The sequence below is a fragment of the Anopheles arabiensis genome, chromosome 3 (genome assembly GCF_016920715.1).
Source record: "Anopheles arabiensis isolate DONGOLA chromosome 3, AaraD3, whole genome shotgun sequence".
NCBI lineage: Eukaryota > Metazoa > Arthropoda > Insecta > Diptera > Culicidae > Anopheles > Anopheles arabiensis.
In genome coordinates, this window is record NC_053518.1 from 94,479,988 (window position 1) to 94,503,137 (window position 23,150).

General features: G+C 49.6%; 1 protein-coding gene across 2 annotated transcripts; it reads left to right on the plus strand.

Moving 5' to 3' along the window:
• The first annotated feature begins 483 nt into the window (after positions 1-483).
• On the plus strand, positions 484-7,108 carry LOC120901815. 2 transcript variants are annotated; one of them, XM_040310107.1, is made up of 3 exons: positions 484-732; positions 815-978; positions 1,064-7,108. In XM_040310107.1, exon 3 carries the CDS (start codon positions 1,066-1,068, stop codon positions 6,517-6,519), a length of 5,454 nt encoding a protein of 1,817 aa, XP_040166041.1. In that variant the 5' UTR covers positions 484-732; positions 815-978; positions 1,064-1,065; the 3' UTR covers positions 6,520-7,108. The 2 variants fall into 2 exon arrangements, with proteins under 2 accessions (XP_040166041.1, XP_040166042.1); XM_040310108.1 differs by having other exon boundaries at positions 849-978; positions 1,065-7,108.
• Positions 7,109-23,150: the final 16,042 nt, after the last annotated feature.

The window sequence follows — 23,150 nt, forward strand, 5'->3', positions numbered from 1 at the left end:
ATAAGCTCCCTAAAACTACCGATTTTTCATTTATCCCACTCAAAATCACAGAGTTTCTCATAATACCAACCGATAAGTCATGCAACCATTTCCCAAATTATTTCAACTTTATTTTCTGTTAATCTCCCGAGAAAAGGGAGTCACTACCGTTCAGAAGAAAATCTGCATCTCAAACCTTCGATGACTAAGAATCGCTAGTGCAATTTTCAGATCGACACTTCAGAATGGCCTTATTTGTATAACCGCTATTAACGAAATCTAATCCATCCCCTATAAATAATTAAAGGATGTACATATTTTCTCGAGTAGATTAGCACCCCCACCCCGTCTCCTTCCCCCCACCACGAAACATTTAAAAATCTAACGAAAAAATCTGAAACTCCTACCGAAAACTATAGAAAAAATCTGAAACTCCACCGCAAAACCGCCATAGAAAATCTGGCCACACTGATCCTGCTCGAGACGCTTACCTGAACGAGAACAATTGTTTCACTTTCATGGTAACTCTCTTGGTCAGCGCTCGGCGTATTGTGTGCAGGTGAAATTGCAGTAGATCTCAGCATTCTGTGCTAAATCACCTAAATAATTAGCGCAACACGCTACCCAGCGTTAAAGAACAACGCCGTTGGACGGCAAGTGGGGGAAAATAAAGAAAAGCTATTTCTAACAGCAAAAAGGATCGGACGCGGCGAACACCGTCTCTGTCACAAGACAATACAATTGATATTCTGGGTAAGTCCACGGCAAGGGCAGCCTGTTGAGCGAGCTATTCGGAAGAGATCGCAAAAGAGCATTCAGCTCATCGTATGAATAGGCGTATTTTTATCCTTTCTTGTCCACTTTTTAAGACACAACAACCACTGAAATATAGTGCAGAACGCTAGCAAAACGGCAGGGAAGATTGATCTAACAGCAACAGTGATCGGACACGGGGGACGCCGGCTGTCACGCAAGAAGCCGGTACGATAGAATTTTCAGGTAGGTCGTGGCAGAGGATTGATTGTTCCGTGACAATAGCCATCGTTTTCACTCACACCAACGTACTATCTTCCCATTTGATCAGGAATGACGGAAACACGCATCTCTAATCTGGTGGACACCGATCGTCCCCTGCTATGGGTCCCGAGCCCGAAATGTGGAATGTGCTCACTGCCGTACACGAACAAAACGGACTTCCATTCGGTGTACCGGACGCCCTTCCTGCTTGCCTGCCAGCATCTCATGTGCAGCGATTGTGTGTCTGAGTATGCCTGCAACGATACGATCCTGTGTGCGCAGTGCAAGCAGCCAACGCTGCTGCGGACCGTCCAAGGCGATGCCACGATCGCCCTCCATCCGAGCTACTACATGATGGGGCTCGTGGAGCGAAAGCAGGAAGAGCTCGACAACTTGCTGCAGTATGCGATGGACGAGAAAAATCAGCGCGAAAAGCGGACGATTGCGAACGAACCGACGACGCCAATGAGCTTTACCATCGCGCCAGTTCGAGCGCACGAGATAGGCACACCGAAGAAGTTGAAAAACCTGCTAGAAAATGCGTACTACTCCTACGAAACCACCAAACGCTTGCTGGACAATCGCAACAAGTCGTTGCCGGCCAATGCCGAGCAGGTGTTCAAGAAGATAAACGCCCACTTTCTATCGCTGCACAATGCGCTCCAGATGGAGGAGATTCGCGTGCTACGGCAGGTGCGCAACTCGTTCATCGACCAGTGGCAGCACACGGAACGGCAGCAGCAGCGTTTGCAGGCTTCCAACGAACGGTTGAAAAAGCTGTATGCACGCTCGAAACGGTTCCTGAGCGATCCGCCCGAAGCCGACGACGAGTCGTGGCAGAGGTTTGGCAAGGAGGTGAAATCGTTCCTCGAATCCGAACCGCTGAAGCTGATAAAGCGGGACTACACTGCCCCAGCGGCCATTCTCTATACGGAGTGTGAAAGCTTCGTCAAAAGCATCGGCAGGTGTTACAAGCTGACCGTGCCGAATCTGAACAAAGTGATGCAGCTCGCACCGATGGCGGCCAGTGCCGAGAACAAGTGTGCACCTGCCGGTACATCGGGTGAATTGAGCGATTCCAAACGTCGCCACACTGTCGCCGATCGAACCTTTACCAACGATTCGAGCGAGGGAGGAGAGAGTTCTTCCCGCCGGGAACGAGGAAGCGCAGCGAAGGAGAAACCACCACGTTCCGAGCGATCGAGCAGCGGCCCTCACAGCAGCCGTCACCAGACGTACGACAATAACGATAGCTACAAGATCTCCCTGACGAAGCGTGTATCGCATGCTAAGAAGGACGCGGACAGGGAGAAGGATCTGCAACGGCACTTTACCAGCGTGAAGGTGACGTGCGTGGTGAATCCGCTGGAATTCTACGTGCAGGATGCGCTGAACCTGGACACCACCACGTCCCTGGTCGAGTTGTGCCAGCAGGAGGCGGCAGCCTACGAAGCGAACCTGATTGCCGGTATCGATCCGCTGAAAGTACGCGTCGGCAAGCTGTACCTGGTGCGATCGGATAGCTCCACCGCCAACTGGTATCGGGCGATGGTGTTGGATCTGCTCAACACAACGCCCGAACAGCGCGGACCGTACCGGGTGCAGTTCATCGACTACGGCGGGCAGGCAACGGTGACGCACGAGTGTGTGCGACCGATGTCGAAGGAGCTGGCCAGCATCGAGGGCCGGGCGATCCGCTGCTCGCTGTACGGCGTAGCACCGCCCGGCTGGAAGCCGGACGACCTGAACGCGTCCTGGCCGGAAGAGTGCCGCGTGATCATGATGGAATTCGTATCGGAGCTCAACATGCTGATGTTCACGGTGGAGAACAGTGGCGGCGGCCAGATGGTGGATCTGTTCCAACCTCCGGTGACCACTCGCTCGTGGTCCAGCAAGCACTCCAGCAGGAAGGATCCGGGAGTGTACTGGGAAGGGTTCTACGCTCCCATGTCGCTGCGCAGCACGCTCATTTTCGGGCAGCACTGCATTCCGACGGACACGACGGAGCAGCGGCGACGTGAGGTCGTCGAACGGCTCGCGCTGCTGGACCACTGGATGCATAAGGCCAAGGCACAGGCGCAGAAGCGATTGCACATTCCCCGCGCGCCGGAATTGACGGAGTACGATAGTTTCGACGTGCAGATTACCCATTCGCTATCGCCCGACCAGTTCTACCTGATGCCAATGCAGTGGAAGACGAAGGATTTCCAAGCGCTGCAGGAGGAGCTGGGCCAGCTATGCCAGGGCGAGCGCAAGTGCTTCTATCCGTACGCGGGACTGGTGTGCGGGTTCACGCTAGGCGACCAGGGAAGCAAGGTCTGGTTCCGGGGCCGCATCGAGACGGTGCTTCCGACTGGAGCGTGCGAAGTGTACGTGCTGGACAGTGGCGAACGGTTGACGGTGCACTGGTATGATCTGTACCTGCTGCCGCTGGACAGTGCGCCGTTGCGCAAGCATCCCCTCGCCGTTTGCTGTCGGTTGGAGTACATCTACCCGCAGAGCAATGGGGGCAGCAGCGGCGGTGGTAACCATGGCACGCTCAGCTGGACGCGAGAAGCGGTCGAGGAGTTCAATCGCATGGGCAGAAGTAAGACGCTGCGGTTCAGCGTGAAGATGGGCAAGCTGTGCAAAGTGACGGACACGTACGGTGTGGTGCTGTACCTGCACAACAAGGCGGACCGCGACACGTGCATCAACAAGCTGCTGGTGCACGAGGGTCACGCCCAATGCATTGCGGGAAAGGAGAGCGAAATTAACGATCGCATGCTGGAACCGGCGGTGACTGATGTGTTGGCGCCTACTACGCCGACCAGCACGTCGAGCGTTGCCTCGCAGCCGAGCAGGCTGGTGGATCCTCGCATAATGGTCGAAATGCTGCGGGTGGTATCGCCCGACGAGTTCTACGTGCGAGTGTGCTCGCGCAAACCGTGCCTGGAGCGGTTGCACAACACGATCCAGCAGCACATGGTCGAAGCGTTGGACGGCAACGTGGCGGAAGAGGACGACAGTGGATCGGGCGAATGCAACTGGGCGGTCGGGGACATGTGCGTCGTGTTTACGGCAACGTCCGACGGCGACTCGAGCGAATGGTACCGTGGCCGGGTGACGGCCGTGCAGGAGGAAGCCATTCTGCAGTACCAGGTGTTCCTGATCGATCGGGCCGAATCGGTACGGGTGCACCGTACCAATATGGCCCGGCTAACGTCGAACGTTTCGCAGATCCAACCGGGAGCGGTGCGGTGTCGGCTGGCGTGCATTGAACCGATAGGGGGCAACACTAGCTGGCATCAGACGACGCTGGACACGCTGATCAATACGATCGAGTCGTACGACAAGCACGCCATCTCGCTCGACGCCAAGACGCCCAACAAGTCGGACGATGTCGGCCGCGCGCTGTCGGTGGTGCTGTGGGGCATACGGCAGACGATGCGGCAGGCGCTGGCACCGCAACGGACCGAGTACCGGAACATCAACCAGCTGCTGGTGGTTCGCGGACTGGCCCACTCGACCGGCCGGTTCCGCACCTTCCCGACCAAGGGCGAAGGTGCGTTGGAGGAGGTGCAGCTGTTCGAGCAAGCTGTCGACGAGATGATGCGGTCCGAGTACGACAGGTTGCAGCAGTTTTTTCGGACCGTCGCCGCCGTCTCCACGCACTCGCAAGAACTCGACTCCGGGGAGGACGGAAACGAAACGGCAAAAACTCTACTGAACGGTGATGAGTCCGACGTGAAGGTGGACATCGATGATGCGTGCGCCGCCGCCCTGTCGCTGATCGACGTCGCGGTCGACCGTATCGCGGACTGGCCGGAGGCGACTCGGTTCGACAAGACCGTGTTTGTGGGCATGCCGACGTACATCGGTAACGACGGCACGGTGTACATTTACGACGTCAGCCAGGAGCCGGTGCTGACCCGGATGCGCGACACCATCAATGAGCACGTGCAGAATGGTCCACCGCCGCCGGCCGTTCCGATCAAGTTCGAAAGCGGCCAGCCGTGCTTCGTGAAGTACCACGTGGATGGACATTTTTACCGCGGAAAAATTCAGCTCGTCATCGAACCTTACCGCACGTACCGGGTGCTGTTCGTCGATTATGGCAACGAGGAGACGTGCTCGCTGCAGGATCTGCGTCCAGCGTCGGCCTGTGGACTGGTGCCGGTACAGTCGCACCGGTTCCGGCTGAGTGGCATACTGCCCATAGACTATTGCTCCGTAACGTCCCTGTGGCCCGAAGATGCACTGATCGTGTGCCACGGACTGTTCGTGCAGAAGCTGTGCAAAATCCGCGTCGACACGTCGGTCTGGTCGGGCGATGGCTCCACTCGTCATCTGCCCATCCCGTGCCATCTCACTCTGCTGAAGGATTCGGTTGCAGTGCGCGAAGCGTTGTTGGAGCTGAATATGTTTAAGCTGCGCTCGGAGCAGCCAGAGAAACGCGCGAGCTGGGTAGCGGATCATGTACCGCCCCGGAGGAGCGAGTTTGCCGTGATGATAAACCAGCCGAGCACCTCCTCTCACCCGATCTCCACAACCTTGTCTACAAGCGTTACATCGGAGAGGAGCGAGCTGCTGAAGCTGATGGAACAGCTGCAAACGGAATATGTCTGTAGTAAAGAGTTCGAAGATCCCAACGATCTACCAGAGGAAGAGGACGAATACGATCGGTTTAACCGGGCTCAGCTGATTCACGCAGATCCGGACGATGAGAGTTACCACGAGAGTCAGGCGAAGGAAAGCGAGATCTCACTAGATCTTACCCCACTCCCATCACCGGCCTCCTTTGACTCGACCGAATTTGAGACATCGTCCCGTCTGTCCGCCCAGCAAAATGACGAGACTCAGGACACGAGCCACTCTCCTGTCCAGAGCGAAGATCCGATAGCACGCAGCTTTCCACACCAGGCACCGATCAAACCGTCGACGATTGGATTTTTTGCCGACTTCATCAACTATGGGGACAATTTGACGTTCCACGTCTTTCCGCATCTGGAGGGGCACACGGTGCGGATGTCAAACATGGAGGAGAAGGTACAAACGGTGGCCATGTCCCGCAACCCGCTGCACCGTTGGCAGGCGAGCGTGCTCGAGGAGGGTGCGCCCTGTCTCGCCCCCTACCATGTGGACGGCAAGTACTATCGGGCCATCGTGGAAGAGATCGACGACGAGCGGGAACAGGTGCGCGTGCTGTACGTCGACTACCTGAATCGCGAAACGGTGGCTAAGAAAGATTTGCGCAAGTGCCCGATCGGGTTGCGTATGATCGCGCTGCGCAATGTCATGGTGCGGCTGGCGAGCGTTCAGCCGAACTCGCGGCTCCGCAACGAGGACGTCATCCGGCGGCTGGTGGAGCTACTGAAGACACCGTTCTACGTGCGCGTTATCCACTACCCGCCCAAGACGGACAAAACGCCCGTCGTGCTGGAGGTAGAGCTGTACACCGATTGTGACTGTAAAGAGCTTGTGTATCAGCAGATGATCGATACGAAGTATTTTCTTCGTAAAGCTACCACAACACGGAATTAGGTGAGCTTAGGGTGCAGTGGGCAAGCTTTTTGTTTTTATTTTACATCGATTTTTTTATCGTTCGAATTATGAAATTGTGGCTGGTAGGATTATAGGTTTTCATTTTTTTTTTTCATTTACATTTTGTTCGTTAAAAACGTATCGAGTTTATTCATGTTTAAATTTTTTTATGAGTTAATCAAATCGTATTTGCAACGTTGTGATCAAGCTTAGATGAATTCCAAAGGAATGCCAAAGTAAGGATTTTGGAGGAATTATGGAAACATTTTTCTGAATTAAGAGTGATGATAGAGCGAATAAAACAAAAAAAAAAAACGCGACAAATGCTTTGTCTCATGTTTTTACTGTCGAACAGAACGGTACAGCAAGGGAATTAGTAGCGTAAACTGAGTATAGGTCTGAAAGTACAAATAGTGAAGCTACTTATCTAAATATAAATGAATTTTATGGTCATAAGAACGTAATACATATATATCTTTTTATTTGTGATGTGCGAACTAAGCGAATGGAAACGACCAAAGAAGGAACTTAAATAAAGACATTTCTATCTCGGCACGCGCAAGAACGCGCCGCACGACAGCACTATAAATGGTAGACATAAATCATGTTGGGACGCGGATACACAGAAGGTTCTGATAAGCAAATGACGGGCCAGTTCAGTTGCAAAGCGCATGTGTGTGTGTGTGTGTGTGTTTACTTCAGCCTCGTAAAAGCCCATTTCCGTATCGGTTCCCAAAACTGTCTATCAATTTAGCAAACTCACCCGCTCCGCCGTACGGTCACGGTCTTCGTGTGTGTGTGGTTTGCGGTTGCAGTGATTTTTCATGCCCCGGGCGGAAGTTGCATTTATTTTTGGTTATCTTCAAACTGATACGCACTGTACATTAAGCAGCGATCGGAAGCTTCCTGTCGACATGCGATCACCATTAGCACCGGGATTATCATGGTAATGGAGCAGCGGTCCGTTACCTGTCTGCCGTCGGATGTCAAAAGGGCAAGCACGTGGCCTGAGATTTTAAAATAAATATGTCCCCTGTGCGAACAGCGGTAGCGCGTTTTATATTGGCTTAACAACAGTTAGTGTGACATTACCCTGTCAGCACAATTCTAATTTGGCATTGCCCCATGGTGCAATTGCACTTGATCGAATTTCAACGCCTACCATCAGCAACGCGCGCACCCTTGGCAACCACCACAGCGAACCGATTACGTTTCCCCAAGTGAGCGGTGTGTGTCAGCACAAGTTAGACCAGTGTGTGTGTGTGTCCGTCCACCGACAATCAGCCACATAGTCTGTCCAGTTGGAAAGGTTTGAAGAAAAAAAAACGCTGAAACAACCCCCATAACCCCCCTTCGAGGGGGGAGGGGTTGGGTGAGGTAAGGTGGTCAATCTCACCCATCCACCCACATTCTCAACTCTTCCAAACCCAAACCCGTCCAATCTCTCCAAATCATCCCTCCGCTACCTCGCCTCCGCCCCTCTAACGCCAACCCACCCCAATAGGTCAACGAGCATCGGCAGCATAAAGCGGAGTCAATTGCCTCGTGCCTTCGAAGCTCGTGCCATCCAACCGTGTCTGAGGGGGGGGGGGGGGGGGGGGGTGAGGGGAGACGTAACAAGGGGAGAGCGTTCGCGGTACTCCCCCCTCGGCAATCCCCAGCGGAGTTGGTCCCAGTGTGAGACCGGATTCGAAAATGGTCTCCACCCCACTTCCAATGCCCGCTCTCTCCCACCTCTCCCTTCCACCCCGTTTGCGTAAACACACCAAAAGAACCAATAAAAGGGGGTGAGGCGGTGACCGATTGAAGCATGCCAAACACGCTTTTCGTATCGTTAATGCTGCTGGTGCTGCTGTGCCTACCGCACACACACACACACACCACCCGCGGACCCATTCCTCACGGCGCTCGTCGGGGTAGGGAAGGGAGCAAAACGGGTCCGAGGAGGCTTTGGAACGTGCGAAACAGACGAACGCTCTCTGAAAGCAACTTTGAATACGCGACGGAGCGCTCACACTCTCTCTCTCTAACGCACACGCTCGCTGACTGTCTCCTTCCTTTTCTCACCTACACCCAGGCGAGCATAGAATTGTCAGTTGGTTTTAAATATCAAAACATAAAATAATTATTAAGTTCAAGCATGCACACGAGCTCGGTATGAATGTACTGTAGGGCGAGGGGAGGAGAGTGGCACGAACGGGGGGGGGGGGAAAGAAAGGTGAAGAAAGGGCGCAACAAAAGTGGTACGCGCAGCTTATTCATAATAAAAACCCATGCCCATGCGCTATTGCTTTCCTTTTCTCGCCCGCCGGCCCAGTGCGCAGCAGCTTGTGTCTCGTGTTTCGCGTCGTGTTATTCTTCACCCAACCGTCTCGGTTCCTCTTCCCCTTTCAAAAAAGCACACACACACATATAGTGCCTTTTCCCTCTATCTCCCCTATCCCATGCACGCGCTCTACATTTACGAGAGGGAGAAAGAAAGAAGAGACAAAAAAAAACCGCATCAATATATACGGCGAACGCGTTCGTGGGAAACTTTGCGCTCGGAAGACATTTTCCCACGAGTTGGTACGGCTTTGCGCGCGCGGGCAGCAGCCAGTTGGGCCCGTGCTGCACAGGCTTTTAACATGTCGCTCGTGAGGAAGTGTGAAAGAGGCAGCGGGGCAGAGGGAGAAGCAGGAGCCGAAGCAGTGATGAATAAAGGAGGATTGAAAAGGGAAACACACACGCACACACACGGCCAACGTGCTCGCCGCGCATAAACAGATGGCTTGGCCGCGGCGCACACAGCTTCCCGCGTCTCGCAGCTACGCTTTGCGCTGCGCTCCCGAGAGCCGCATCAGTATCACGTGTTGAGCTCGAGCCAATTTAGCTTAATAAAACTATAATGTGCCCTGTCCGGTAAGGTGGGCAAGAGAGAGAGAGAGAGGGAAAGGGCAAGCAGCACATGAAGGGGTGGGGCGCCAATGGGTGTGAGGGAAACAGAATAAAACACAGCCCGTCAGGGTTGGTGGGGTTAGAGGGCTGGAGAAAAATCCGTGGCACAAGCGCGAGTTTTGTTGTGTTGTGTTGGGGTGCGCCTTCCCTTTTCTTCGTGCGGAAAATGGATTGCCACGACGTGTGTTTGTGTGTGATGCGCGTAAAGAAAGAGAGGGACAGGGAGAGAGAGGGTAAGGGGACTGTTTTTTATTGCTGCTTTTTGCCGGTTCTTTTAGCTTCTTTCCCCCTTGCCCGCGCGGCAATGTGTGTCGGTAGCGCGATTTAATGGATATTGTTTCGGGTTCTCCCTTCCCGGGCGCGAAACAATCCTTTCTTTGGATAGCTTTGTGTGTGTGTGTGTCTTTCTGTTTTCGGTTAGAGGTTTTGCGTTTTTGTTGCTTCTTGCGCGCTCTGGTTCGTGCACTTTTTGTTGTGTCTCCTTCTTCCCTGGCTTTTTTTTTATTATTCTGCCGCTTCCTCTATCTTTTTAGCTAATGGAGCTACTCGCCTTTACTTAGCGCAATGCGCGAAGCAAAAAGGGAAAAGAAGATTAACAACTACGCAGGCACCACCACCAACACCCCCCCGCAGCAGACCGACAGGGATAAGTAGCTGAATGTGTTGCAATGCTGAAGGAAAAGGAATTGAAATCACTCACGAGCTAACACAAAAGAGCATACGCACACACACACACACACACGCCCCTCTCCTCGTGGAAAGGAACTAACTAAAAAGCCCTCGCAGTTGGAAAAAGGAAATCGGGGAGCGGAATCGACACGCAAATGCGCATAATTAGTGTCGCTGGTTAGGAGCGGATCCTTTGCTTCCCTTTTTTTTGCTTTTGCGTGCGTTTCTTTTCCTTGCCTTGTTTTGTTGCCGCACTTTACGTACGCTTAAGCAGACGAAGAATGAAAAAAAAACGATGCGTTTGCTTGATGCGTAATTGTTGGCGCAATATGCGCAACGATCGGTGACGCATAGGAATCCTTGCGGAGTAGAGCAATACCTCTTGGAAGAGAAGATGACGAAAAAGGGAAACGGATCGTTAAGGATAAGATAGGCGCAAGACCGTTGCGCGTTCGGGGAAGGTCGTCGAAACGTGATACGGGCCAAACACGGGAATGTGACGGGTCCCTATGTGGCCCTTGAGAGAGAGTGTGTGTCTTATCTGATCACTTGTTGGCGTGAAACATAAAACGTGGGTCAAAGGCAAACAAGTTGGCCAGATAAGCCGCACGGCAATGCTGTCGGTTGTTGGTTGAGTACAGTTTTTTTTTGGTACTGAATTGTTTTACGAGCATATATCCCTCGGGGTGTGTTTGTTGAATGACATAGGATTTGATAATCTAGAAAAAAACAGATCTTATACTGACTGTGGTATATCGTCAACATATCGAACGATCATGCGCAGCGTTACAGAATAGATAAATCACGCGAAGATCCTCGAGAGTTTAGATGTAGATAAGAAAAAAGGCTTGAGCAATGATTTTTATGGTTTTATGACTTTGGTCGTTAGGTTTCGGGCACGCTGTACGTTGAAGTTGATAAAAAATGGGTTTCTTATCGAAATAATGAAACATAAAGAAGGAACGCCGACGAAAAAGCCATGAGCGAAGGTTTAGTGTTTGGGGTAAAAGTAACACAAAGGTCGATCAAAAAGCAACCCCAGCAATAACATTTACGTAGAATTGGTCCATCATAAAAGGTCCTAAAGATGTGCATCGCCTCAAAGGACCTTTTGGTTTTGTTTTCAAATGTTGTGCGGACAATAAAGACGCCGACAGTATAACCTGTTCTATTATCCAACAGCTTTCTAGTTGGAATGCTATGAGCCATGCTCACCTGGAATCCAATCAAGCGCTTGCTCATCAAGCTTGACCGATGCGTTCCTTTACAATAAGAAAAACCTTCACCACCCTAAGCAAACAAAACGTACAACAAGAAGAAAACTCAAATCAAGACCCCGCTTCGATGCGGTATAAACTTATTAGAACCGATCCTTGCACGTGTTCATTCCTATACGGAACGGTGGAGGACCCTCTCACACACTTGACACTCCTTCGCATGCATCGTGTACGTGTTCCCGAGTCCCCTCCCGCTGGCTTTCCACTCCTGCAGAGGCTTGTTTTTCCAACAAATAAATTACCATCTTTTTTCCTACCCGCTCCGTCCTCCGTTGCCGTTGCGAGCTGACAGGTTTCGATAAAAGCCCATGGGTGTCAGGTTCGGGGCTTTTTACCACTTGCTGCGCCTGCCAGCTTCGTAGGCAGTCCGACCTGCCCCCGCGCGACGCAAGACACAGGCCGGGGGACGGAGGTTTATTGGGATGGTTAGAAATTAAGAAGAAGGTATTAATTGTACGTTTTTCGACTGTGGGCGAGTGGTAAGCGAGTTTGTTTTCCGATGATGGTTGGTTGTGCAGTTGTGTTATTACTGTCATTTTTATATGTTTTTGAAGATGCGCGTTGTGTTCGGCGCATCTTTGGCGATTAAAATTTATTTTCTTCCTTAGGCTCTTCCCTGAAAGTGAGCCACTTGGTTTCGTTAATTTGAAACCGGCTGAACGCATGCATACAAAAAGCACACTTTGTAGTGATAATGGATCCTCGCCCGAAATACACGCATCCTCTCTACAACAAAATGTGTCTTCAAATCGGGTTCCTTTGGGTAGAAGCGATGATTACGGCCTGGTAGCGACAAAAAAAAGAAGACAAACGAAGACAGTCCAACTGAAAATATTTCTCACGGCACCACCTTAAAGGTGACGAAGCGACCCGAAAAGATGGCGACAAAAGGAAGTGGCAAAAAAAAAAAAACCGGCAACCAAAAAACCAGCAGCAGCAGCCAAAATGGCATCCTTAAGTGGAGCAACAAATTTGCATGCATTTAAAGACACGAGACGAGGCGAAGAAGGACTCTCATTAAAAGTTAGAATAACAATTTGCACCCAAATATGAATTCAGCCGTCCGACACCTTCCCGCTTGGCCGCCGACCCCTTCCCTCGGTGGTCCCCATGTCCCAAGCTACCGGTTCTGGGATTTGCTTTGGGGTTTTTTTTTGCTCTCTCTCGCTCGTGTTGTGTTGAGTTTGCTTATTAATTCACTTGCCTCACTGGTGTGGCTATCATTTCTCATCTTCATTTTAGCCTTTCTTTTTGATCGACCGTTGAAAACCTGTCGGGGACGGACGCGCCCCACCGCGCCCCATCATATATTATCCTTTCGCGTTTGCGGGCTGGAATAAAAATTATAAAATAAAGAACGCAACCAAAAAAACGGGAGCATTTGCATCCATTTATGCCCGATGCATCAACTAGCTGGTTTCCCATGGCATCTCTTACACAAGGCTCATCAGGCTGCGTTTGTGTGTGCTTATTAACCCTTGAAGCGTATCGTTTTTGAGGGTTCATGATGAATTTCTGTCAAAATGTTGATGTCATGTTGATGAAAAAGGACAGCTTAAGAGGGCTCCGTGTATTGATTTCTGGGAGTTTCCTGTCAAAAGATCCTGCAGATGCCATCAACACCAACCACCGAAGGGTTAGCTAATGAGCATCTTTGCGCCGTAACGCGGGTTTTCGGTAGGATTCGCGCATACGAAACTGGGCCCTGCTCCCGTTGGCGGACAGGACCAAAACCTCGCTCTTGCCCAACCCGCGCCAACAAAACAAAAAAACAACAACAACAGCTCGAAGGAGTCATCTCTCGTGCCACTTGTCGCTCCAAATTGGCGCTCCCCAAACGCCAGGTGCATCGGTGTGTTGCAGTTTCCCACTCGCTTTCGCTCGGGCGGTTCGGGCCGCGCTGTTGCTATTTTCTGTTTTGTTGCATATATCTTCCGGGGGCACCGGGTAAAGGAAAGTGCGAGAAGTGAAGGAGCAGCAACTGAGGAAGAGAGAGAGAAAAAAAGCAGCCCCATCGCAACGTGGCGCGCAAAAAAATCTTTCCGGAGCGTGGGAAACTGCGCCAGCGCACGGTTCTCACAAAATAAATAATAACAGTGATAAAAACAAGGCGCTCCGGATTGGGGCAAGATTGGAGTCAAGAACACGGCCGAAAAAACACCTGCTTCTTGGCTGGGTTTCGGAGGCCTTTTGCGGGCGATTCTGCGTCAGCGAGAGGCGAAGAGGGGGGGGGGGGTTGCGGGGTGATGCAGGGAGAAGGCATCTTCAGCACAGCCTCCACGTGCAGGACAACGCAGCGGATTGTGCGCCCCCGATCAATGCGCCAGACTAATGCCGATGACGTCGGTGGCCGAAATTCGCTGCCAAATGTTCCTCCAAAAAGGAATCGGCATCGTTATTTGCTTATTGAGCAAATGTTGTTTTCCGTTTTTTTTTGGGTGAGGGGGTAGAAGGTAAGGGAATTACTTCCCAAACTACCAAACCGCGCGTTGCGCATCGGAAGCGGAAGAAGACATCGAAAGGAAGGGGAAGCGGCGGTGTGTTTCCCTTAGGAGTTTCGATTTTCTTGTGCGTTAGATCCATTCGCATCGATCAACTTTGGATTGGGGCGGAAGCTCGAGCGCGTTTGGGTTGCGTTGAGGCGCGTGTTGGAGCGTGTCGGGAACGAATGCGCAAACAAACAAACGTACAACGGTGCCCTTTCAGCGGTGGCACGTGTTTTGATCTTCGTTCGCTATAAAGAATCAATTACGCACGCGCGCGCAGAGCTGGATGACGTTGGACGGATATGTTTGTTTGATGTGTTAATATTGACGAGATTGTTATCTTTTATTTAAGCTAGTTTTAAGCCTAACCCTACACGAATTCCTTGTAAAAATCCACAATTTTGGATCAACAGTTTAATGAACAGAACTGCCTTTTTGGGGAACAGAAAAAAGCGAAAAGTCCACCGTTTCTTGTAAATTAATTAACGCCTAAAGGACGACGCAAAGAATGTTTTCAAGAAGCCGTTTGTTTCCACATTCGAAGCGCTTATTTGCGGTCTCCCTCTTAACGCGACGGCCCTAATTAGAAAAAGCGATAAATATGATAATTGGGAAAGCCTGGGCCTCTTTCACCAGCCGGACGGCACTGTTCCGGATCATCCTGCATTGACCCGCCAGGCACTTTCACCCGTTCACAGAGATTTTCTGAATATAATTATAATTGTGTTGCCACCCTTAACAGTCCTTTAGTTGCTTCTTTTTTTTTTTGCACATCACTTCGTCACACGGAAGATTAACACCTGGCCATTCCGCTTTCCCGATCTTCAGCCTGGAGGGCTTACACGCAATCGCTTCTTAATAGGACGAGAGTTCCCGGGACCACGGTCTCATGCATCCACACAAAGAAAAAAAGCAGGACACGAATGCGATGTAAATGGCAATAAAATAAGAATCAAGCTACTTTCTCATCACACAAAAGGTCATCCACACCCGGTGCATCTTCGCCCTGGCAGTAGGTTTGGCGTGTGTTTAATAGCTGGATAATTCCTTTCCACTGACCTTCGACGGCGGCGATACAATTTATGTCGTAACAATTTCACCCGGCCGAATCCCCCGGCTGACCAGAGAGTGTCCCTTTCGGGTCATCGTTGATCGCTATTGTAGCGTCCAATTCGATCGATTAGATTCGAGGGTTTTGGTAAACGGTGACTTTTGTGGCTCCTGTTTTCCCATCCTCTCATGATCTCGTCAACCGTAAACGGATCGTTCAAGACGCTATTATGTTGCGTCTTCGGATTGTTTGCCCAGAAACAAAAAAAAAATGACTCATTCCGTTCGTCTTACCTTCTCCCACAATCTTCTCGCAATTGCATCTTCTGCAGCATCGGTTTTTGTCCCCCGGACGTGTTGTGTATGCGTTACGTCGATTTATTAGGCAACAAATTTCATAGTTGCCGATGAGCTTAAATTAGGGCTTTAGCAGGGTTTTTACCACGGTTGCAACTACGGTCCAATTGGACGGATGAAAGGACAGCTCAACACACACAACACACCGGTGGTACAATTGAATTGAGCAGCAAAGGTGAAACCGTTGAAACAAAACTTGAATAGCATCGGGAATGGAAAATCGATTGTCCTGAGCGATGGAATCAGCTATTCTGTCTCTCTGTTCCGTCCTTTTACAAACAACGAACAAAACCGAACAATCCACCAGTCCACTAACCAAAAGTCTGAAGAAAAGGGCGAACCAAAAAAACAACAACACAAAAATCGGACAAAAAGCAAAGAATGTGATAATAATTTCTAAAGAAACCTCTGACAGAATTGAAGAACATTCAAACCCATATCGAGCTAAAGCCATCGAGGTTTGCCTTCTTTACTGGCCTTTACCGAATTGATCGATTAGGACCCGTAGGGTTTTCACATCTTTCGAGGCATTCAACACGTCCAGTTTTGTTTTTTTTCGGGGGTCGTCTAATTTTCGGGACCGGACGGACGGGACTCTATTCTTTGTGAAAAAAGTAGTAGAAAAATTACACCCTCAAGTAGGTTGGTTTTCTTCGGGCTGATGAAGGAGAAGCACCGGATAATGAACACACAAAAACGACACAAAACGTACCAGAAATGAAGGCGAGCCCGAATTGTTGGACAGGATCGAACAAGTCGAGTCATAATTTTCCTGCGTTAGAATGTTTTAAATGTTTCCTTTTTTTCTTCCTCTACTTTGTTTGGTGCTGGTCCTTTTCTTTCCTTTCTCTTTCTTTATTTCCACCTCCAATTTGGTTGGTTTTTCTTCTTTTTGTGTGTATGCCTGAATGCTTCTGCCCAGCTCTATGTTCCACCTCTATTCATCTCGGGGCTCGTCCTTTCTGTCCAACATTATTGACTTCTAATTCGGCGTAACGTGAAAAGGGATCAGAAAGTGCCAAGCTCCTATTATCCCAGGATCGGGACAGCAAGAATGAGCGCTCAGAATCACATTCGGAAACAGTGGAAAACACAGCAGAGAAAAGAAACACAATTGCCTTCGGGAGGCCTCGCATGACGGAGAACAGCAACGAAAAAAGGAGCAGAAAGCAGCAACAGCAGTAACAACAGTACCAAACACAGCAGCAAACCGGGCAGCGGAATCACAATCGGGTGATCTCGGATGGTAGATTACCCATTTTAGTACGTGCCACGGAAGCCTCCTCCCTGGTCAGCGGTGGTAGAAGCAGAAGCAGAAGCACAGCAACACAGACGCGATCGGTCCGGGCACGGGACGGAGGGGAGGGATCCGGGCGGGAGGGATCGCGGTTCGCTTTCGATCTTGAACACGTGCACCCGAGAAAAGCAGAACCTTCCATTTTTTTTACTCCTCCATTCCTTTCGTTTGTTGTCTCTTCTTGCATCGTTGCATCGGTTCGAGGCGATGGGAGGAAATGCGGGCCAGGGAGCGGGGTGGACAAGTTGGACTGTGTGTTGTAACATGCAACGTGTGAGAATGGGTTCCATCTTCTTAATTTTGGAGGGTTTTTTTTAGCTCGTTTCTGTGCCCCTTTCTCGCCCACCTCACCGCGTGTTTGGGCAAGGAGGGTGACGACGATGACGAGGACGGGGAGAGGCGGAATGCGTTTCAAGTTTGTTCATGTTCAGTAAGTCGAGACCCTCGGGGAAGAAGGATAAAAAAGTACGTACAGTTTTGAAAATGTCCAACCAAACAGAAAAAAGCAGTAGAAGGAATACAAAAAGGCAACACAGGGTGGTGTCGATATTTTTGATGGAGAGTGATCTTGGAGTTGATTTATTAGCTATTTTTCAGTTAATTTGCCTTGGGTGGTTTATTTCTATCAATGTTCTTGTTTTACAATGACTTAAAATTAATATTTTTTTTTTGTTTAATTGTTTTGCTTTACTATTTACTTTTACTTCAAGTATAATCAAGAAAACATACAAATAACAAGATACAGGAGATACAAATCTAAAAAAAGTAAGAGCCTTCAAAGGCTGAAACATTTTTGATAATTTACAGGAAAAGTGAACAAAAACGAGTAGGAACTTTAAACAATGAAAAAAAAACATTAATAGCAAAACACTCAAAAATGTAAAAAGAAAAACTCAAATTTTAGTATTTCTTTTTAAATTATTCAGAAAATTTGATAAATTCATAACGATAGACAAACCAAACAGGTTCCTAATGACACGACTGAATGCTAAAGGGCAAGAAAGATTAAAGAATTCAAAGGATTCCGTTGCACTTTCCTTCTGTATGTTTGCATATTCATATTTCATCATGTTTCTTTTCTGTATTTACACAGTGTTCCTTTTCACCTATTTAATATGCAAATGTTTTAAACAACTTCCACCAACATCTTTTCATACACTTTGCCATATTTGTGCCATACACTTTGCGACGAAATTCTTGCACACATGCTTCCCAAACGAAGCACCTTACTCCCCTCTTTATGGTTACACTTTAACATGCCCTCACCCTCCAGTAAAACCTGCAGCACCGAACGAGGAAATTCCACCACCATTTCAGCAGGTTTTTCCCGACCCGACCCGATACTGCGCCCTAAAATAAATGCCCAATGTGAAGCCACCGGGGGAATGCCTTTACTGCACACCCTGTGCCGTTTGAGGTTTGCATCGATGCATCGACGACCACCGCAAGCAGCATTATCATCACCGCAAACTCTCGTCCCGTCCTCGGTGGTGCCGCATACACACAGACACACACAAACACATAACCAAATATATACTTTTGTACCGTTCGGTTTCTCCCGTCCTTCGCACCGTTCATCCTTTTAACTGCGTGCACGTGTTCAATGAAAGTGTGGGAAAATATATCGAAAAATCCGTCCTCCGTGTCCCGACCGCTGGCAGTGTTTTATTATAGGTTCCTCCTTTACTGTTCTCCTCTTTCTTTGGGCTCTCCTTTGTTGCTGTCCTCCGTGCGTCCACTTTCCGCTTCGGTCCGCAAGCGAGAAACATGATTCCTGTGCTCATCGATCCCTTATTACTCCTTATTAGATCTTCCCTTCAGCAGGGCCGTGAACGATCTTCATCACGTTTCGGTTTCCTCCCGTCGGGTCCCCCTGCACCTCCTTCCACAAAAGCTGACCGAGACCGAGGAGGGGGTGAACCGGAGAACGCTATGGAAAAACGGACCGCCACTAAGGAAAGCAAACGCAAGGAAACAAATAAAAACAGCGAGGAGACTAGGGAAGAGGAACCGAAAAAAGCCAGACCTAGACATAAACATCATAAAACAACGCTCAACGCCGACAGCGACGGATAGAATTACCTCCAAGGGTTTGGACCCAGGGAATGAATTCCTGTGTGTGTGTGTGTGTGTGTGTATGGACATATTGAAGTAGGATAAGATTGTAGGGATCCTCGGGACGGGATACTTGGGCAAACATCGATCAACAAGGATCACAACCACACCGGACGACGGACAACGAGAGACGTGACTACGGGGCGTTTTCCCTCCTGCGCTCTCTCTCTCTCTCTCTCTCTCTCTCTCTCGCTGCCTCCTTTCGGTTAAGGGGAAAAAGGGACCGATTCAGGATAATAAGGCAACGCTAAAAGCAAACGAACACTTGTTCGCCTCGAAGCCTGGGAAAGTTTCACCACTCAGCACAGAATTAGTGCGGGTGTAAATTGGGACGGGAAAAAAACCCCCGTGAAGCGGTCCTTGCACGGTTATGGTTGCGGTACGGTCCTTCCCCTCGCCCTTCCCCTTGGGTGTACGTGTACAAGGGTTCCTCTTGTGGACGCTTCAATCAGGATTCTGCCTTTTTCGTGTTTCTGGTTTGTCTCAAATTTGAATCCTTACAAAATCGGAGACGTGAGGAAGGCTCGAACAAGCTAGCCCGCTACGCTCTTCCGCTCCCCCCCCCCTCCCCGAACCCGGAGCTGGGTAAACCCCGACCCTCGCCGGGCAATAGTGCACTGTGCACGGCCATTAAATTGTCAACTTGTTTTTATTGCATCGCTGCGATGCGTTTTGTGTTTGGTGAACGATTCTTTTTTTCCCACCATTCCCGGTCGGTCGGTGAGTGTGTTTACACATCCTTGAGCCGCAAGGGGACAGGGGAATGGAAAATTGTTTAAACAATTTATGCATTTGTACAACACATACACAGTGACTACAGGCGGGAAGCGCTGGTGTAACTGTTAGCTTTTCACTTGACACGAACTCGACGGCAAAAGGCAAGCGGGAGGAGAATCGTTTGGCACAGAACCAATTGATTCTGGCTGGTTTCGCCCCGAGACTCGAGACACCGACCGCGCGACGGACGTGATTTGTTGGCAGTTTCTTCCCTCTTATCCTGGGCTCGGGGGCTTGGCTCGGGGTTAATGCTGGGCTAAAGAGCACTTAATCAGCGCGCCTAGGCTAACGTGTAGCAGCGTGGGTCACCAAATATTGACAGCTGTGTATGTACGTTCGTCGCTTACACCAATTGGGCATTAATTGGGAAAAGCACTGGTGTGTAATGGATGGAAGTTGGGTTGGGCTGTAAACTTTATTGCACTGGAACCGATAAGGCTCGGGGATGGCACGTACATGTGTGTACGTGGGCATCTGCATATTCACTTGTTACGCCTGTTTCTTGTTTCCCACCCATGAAAGCAATGTAACGCATGAAAGGAAAGTGATTGTTTCCCAGGATTGGGTGTACATAGGGAAGCACGCGTTGTTTTCCCTCGGCTGGGATTTTCCACGGACGTGCTTGGCAGGGGAGAAACACTGTTTTACAGATGGCTCATTATGCGCCGGGGAATGCGTCGGGACACCTCGGAACAAGTGGAACTGGTGTTGAAACGTCTCGTAAATAATCTCAGTTGCCCGGGGGTTTGGTCTATGATTGGCTTGGCGGGGGGTTCTAGAGGTTTTAAATTATCTATGAAAAATCTAGTCTAATCTAACATATTGGTTTAGAAGAGGTATGCTACTGTGGGGGTCATAAGTAGCTGACAACATTAGGTGGAACAACTAAACACATTGAACGATTGACTTTAGGTTGGGATTACATTGTGTACGATCACTTACATCTCTGCTACGACTTACCTAGGATCTTTTATGTTACTGGTGCCACTACTAAACCATTTTTTTCTTCTTCATTTTTATAGTGAATTTGAGCCAATTGGCCTCATTTGCCTCTTACTAAACCATTCCTAGAAAAGAGTTATTAGAAGGAAAAAACCCATTACATATGAGATATGAAGAATTAGATTAAGGGAATGGTTTTTTAAATCTTCACAAAAATGAATAAACAACAACATTTATTTCCTCCTCTGCAACGACTCTGAACGGACCTGTTATCTCCAAAAAGGACTTCCAAATGGATTTCCTCCTAAGCGAACTGAAATCCACCGAGAAGTTCCCACCCTTCACTTAATCCCTTGATCCTTCAACTACTCGAACCAAGTAACAAGTGAACCTTTCCTTTACCCCCAGTGTGCTGGAATTTACACCTCAGCTCAGCTTTGCCTGCGATACGGTCCTGGGTCCTGGGAAAACCTGTCGCGTCCAACCGATTTCCCCCACCAACAAACATCAGCACGTGTTGTGAGTGTTCACGGCAAGGGAATTCCCTGTTCCCGCTCAGACGGGGGCAAGTGCACCCCTTGGGCAAGTCGTTCCGTTAGGGGGAAAACGAATGAGAGAAAAACAAACGCACTTCGTTAGCCAGTGTGTGAAAAGTCTCAATTCCTCCCCGCCTTATTGTTGTTGATTTGGTTTCAATCAACGTATCAATGCATCAAATGGACCAACGATGATAAACGAACGATGGGAAAGGTTGTTCCCGCAAACTGTCCCCTGGAACTGGGGCAGGGATAATGATACGGCAAATGGGATAATCGATTACGTGAGAAAGCATCACACAGCTTGGTGTGGATGAAAAAATAAACATCCGAGCGGTTCCCACCATCTCCGAGACGGCCGATGAGCTCGGACACTTGTCCTTTAGCGTTAGTCCTTATCCTCGGCTCTTTCAGACAGTCCCCGAAAATGTCCTGGGAACTGTTGTGTGGGAAGCAACACAAAAATTAATCAAAAACCCCGCACAGTTACATTATGATTGCATCCTTCGCCTCGTGCACTTGCACCATCATCCCTGGTTGAATCCTGGGAATCGAACGCTTATCCTTTTCCGAGTTTGTTGTGTGCCGTGTGGAGAAGCAAAATAACAAACCCCCCTGGCCTGAACCAAAACACTTCCCGGAGTCTTCCCTTTTCCCAGCCACTTCGAAGCTTCGAAGGATAATGCTCGATAGCTCGAAACGGGATTCGGTACGAAGAAATGAACGCATGATATAAAAAAGCATAGAGAGGAAAAAAAGCCGTTGCAACAACCAACAACAGCCGAAACTCGTAAACCAGCAAATTGTTATACATTACCATTTTCCAGCGCAACAACAGAGGGAGAAAAAAACCTAACAAAAAAAAAAAAAAGAATACAGCTCAACAACAACACACAAAAACAGGCTAAACCCACCAGTAGCCCAAAATCTGACCGAAAACGCTCCATTCGATTACCGGTTGAACGATGAGAAATTAACCAAAAATAAAATGCACAAAAATACGGTGTGCGCGGAAGAGCGAGAGAGCGATTCACGAAAGTAACACGCAAGAATGTCCTCCCTGTGTGATGCGTAAAGCCGCTCGAATTGGAGAAGAAAGGAGAGAGAAAATAACACCCGTAAATGATTATCGCTGTGCCAAAAAGGAGTCTAATTGATCATGAATGAAAACCTGGGAAGGGCAATGCTGCAACGGAGGAACGATGAAAGGGGAAGAAGCGGAACCCATACTCAAAACAACAACACATATACTGGCGTGGAGAGGAGAGGAGAAGCAAAGAGAGGGACGGGTCGATCCGTTTTCGTTTCCAAGACAAAGTGCACGTGTTTTTCATGGGTCCCTTGCCAGCTCCGAAAGGAACGATCGCGATCGTCGAATTTTTCCCAGGCTCTGAATAGCGCAAAACACAACACAATCGCAGGACTCCCGGGGTCCTGCCCCTGCCTCACAAGATCGAGCCAGCAAGATTGTGCGCCGCTGTTGTTGTGTTCGTCCTGAGCGCTTAATGTTGCGATGGGTTTTATCTTCCGTGTTCCGCCCAGGCGATCCTTTCGCTCTCGTCATCTCTCGCCCATCATTTTTCCTAGTCCGCCACCGCCACCGCCGCCGCCGTTGAACAGCGATCAACAGCGAACAGCGTCATGCAGCATCCTGCGCGCGCAAGAGAGTCAGCAACAAACCAACCAAACCCCCAGCAGAAAAAAAGGGAACAAGCGAACGAAGCGTTAACCGAAAATATAATCACCCTCGCTAGCCATCTGCCCGCTTTTTAAAGGCTGCTTTTTCAGTGTAAAAAGTGTCTGTGGGAAACTGTAAAAGATTTGAGTTCCCACGATTTCACGAAAAATCGGTCCCGAGGCTCGGGTTTTGCGCTTGGTCCTGCTTGCTTGCTCCGAAATCCTTCTCCACCCCAACGTTCCGCACTTGTGTCCGCACCCTCACCCTCCACCTACGGCTGTGTGTATGTGTGTTATTGAATTACGTGCAGGTCCTTTCCCGGCAATGCACAGCCCGAAGGGTCCGTGCCGTCCCTTGCCGACCCACTCCCCTTACCCACTTTGGTAGGGATTTAGTCCGGTTCTGTGTATGTTTTTTTTCGACCTTTCTTTCCCTTCCCCCTTCTCTTGTGTGCACTGTGTTTCGTCGTTTGTTTGTTTCGCTCTCGGCTCCGTACTCAGATTCCCTTCG

What these genes read in the sequence shown, in the direction of transcription:
- LOC120901815 (XM_040310107.1), top strand. Translation starts at nt 1,066, where the DNA reads ATGACGGAAACACGCATCTCTAATCTGGTGGACACCGATCGTCCCCTG.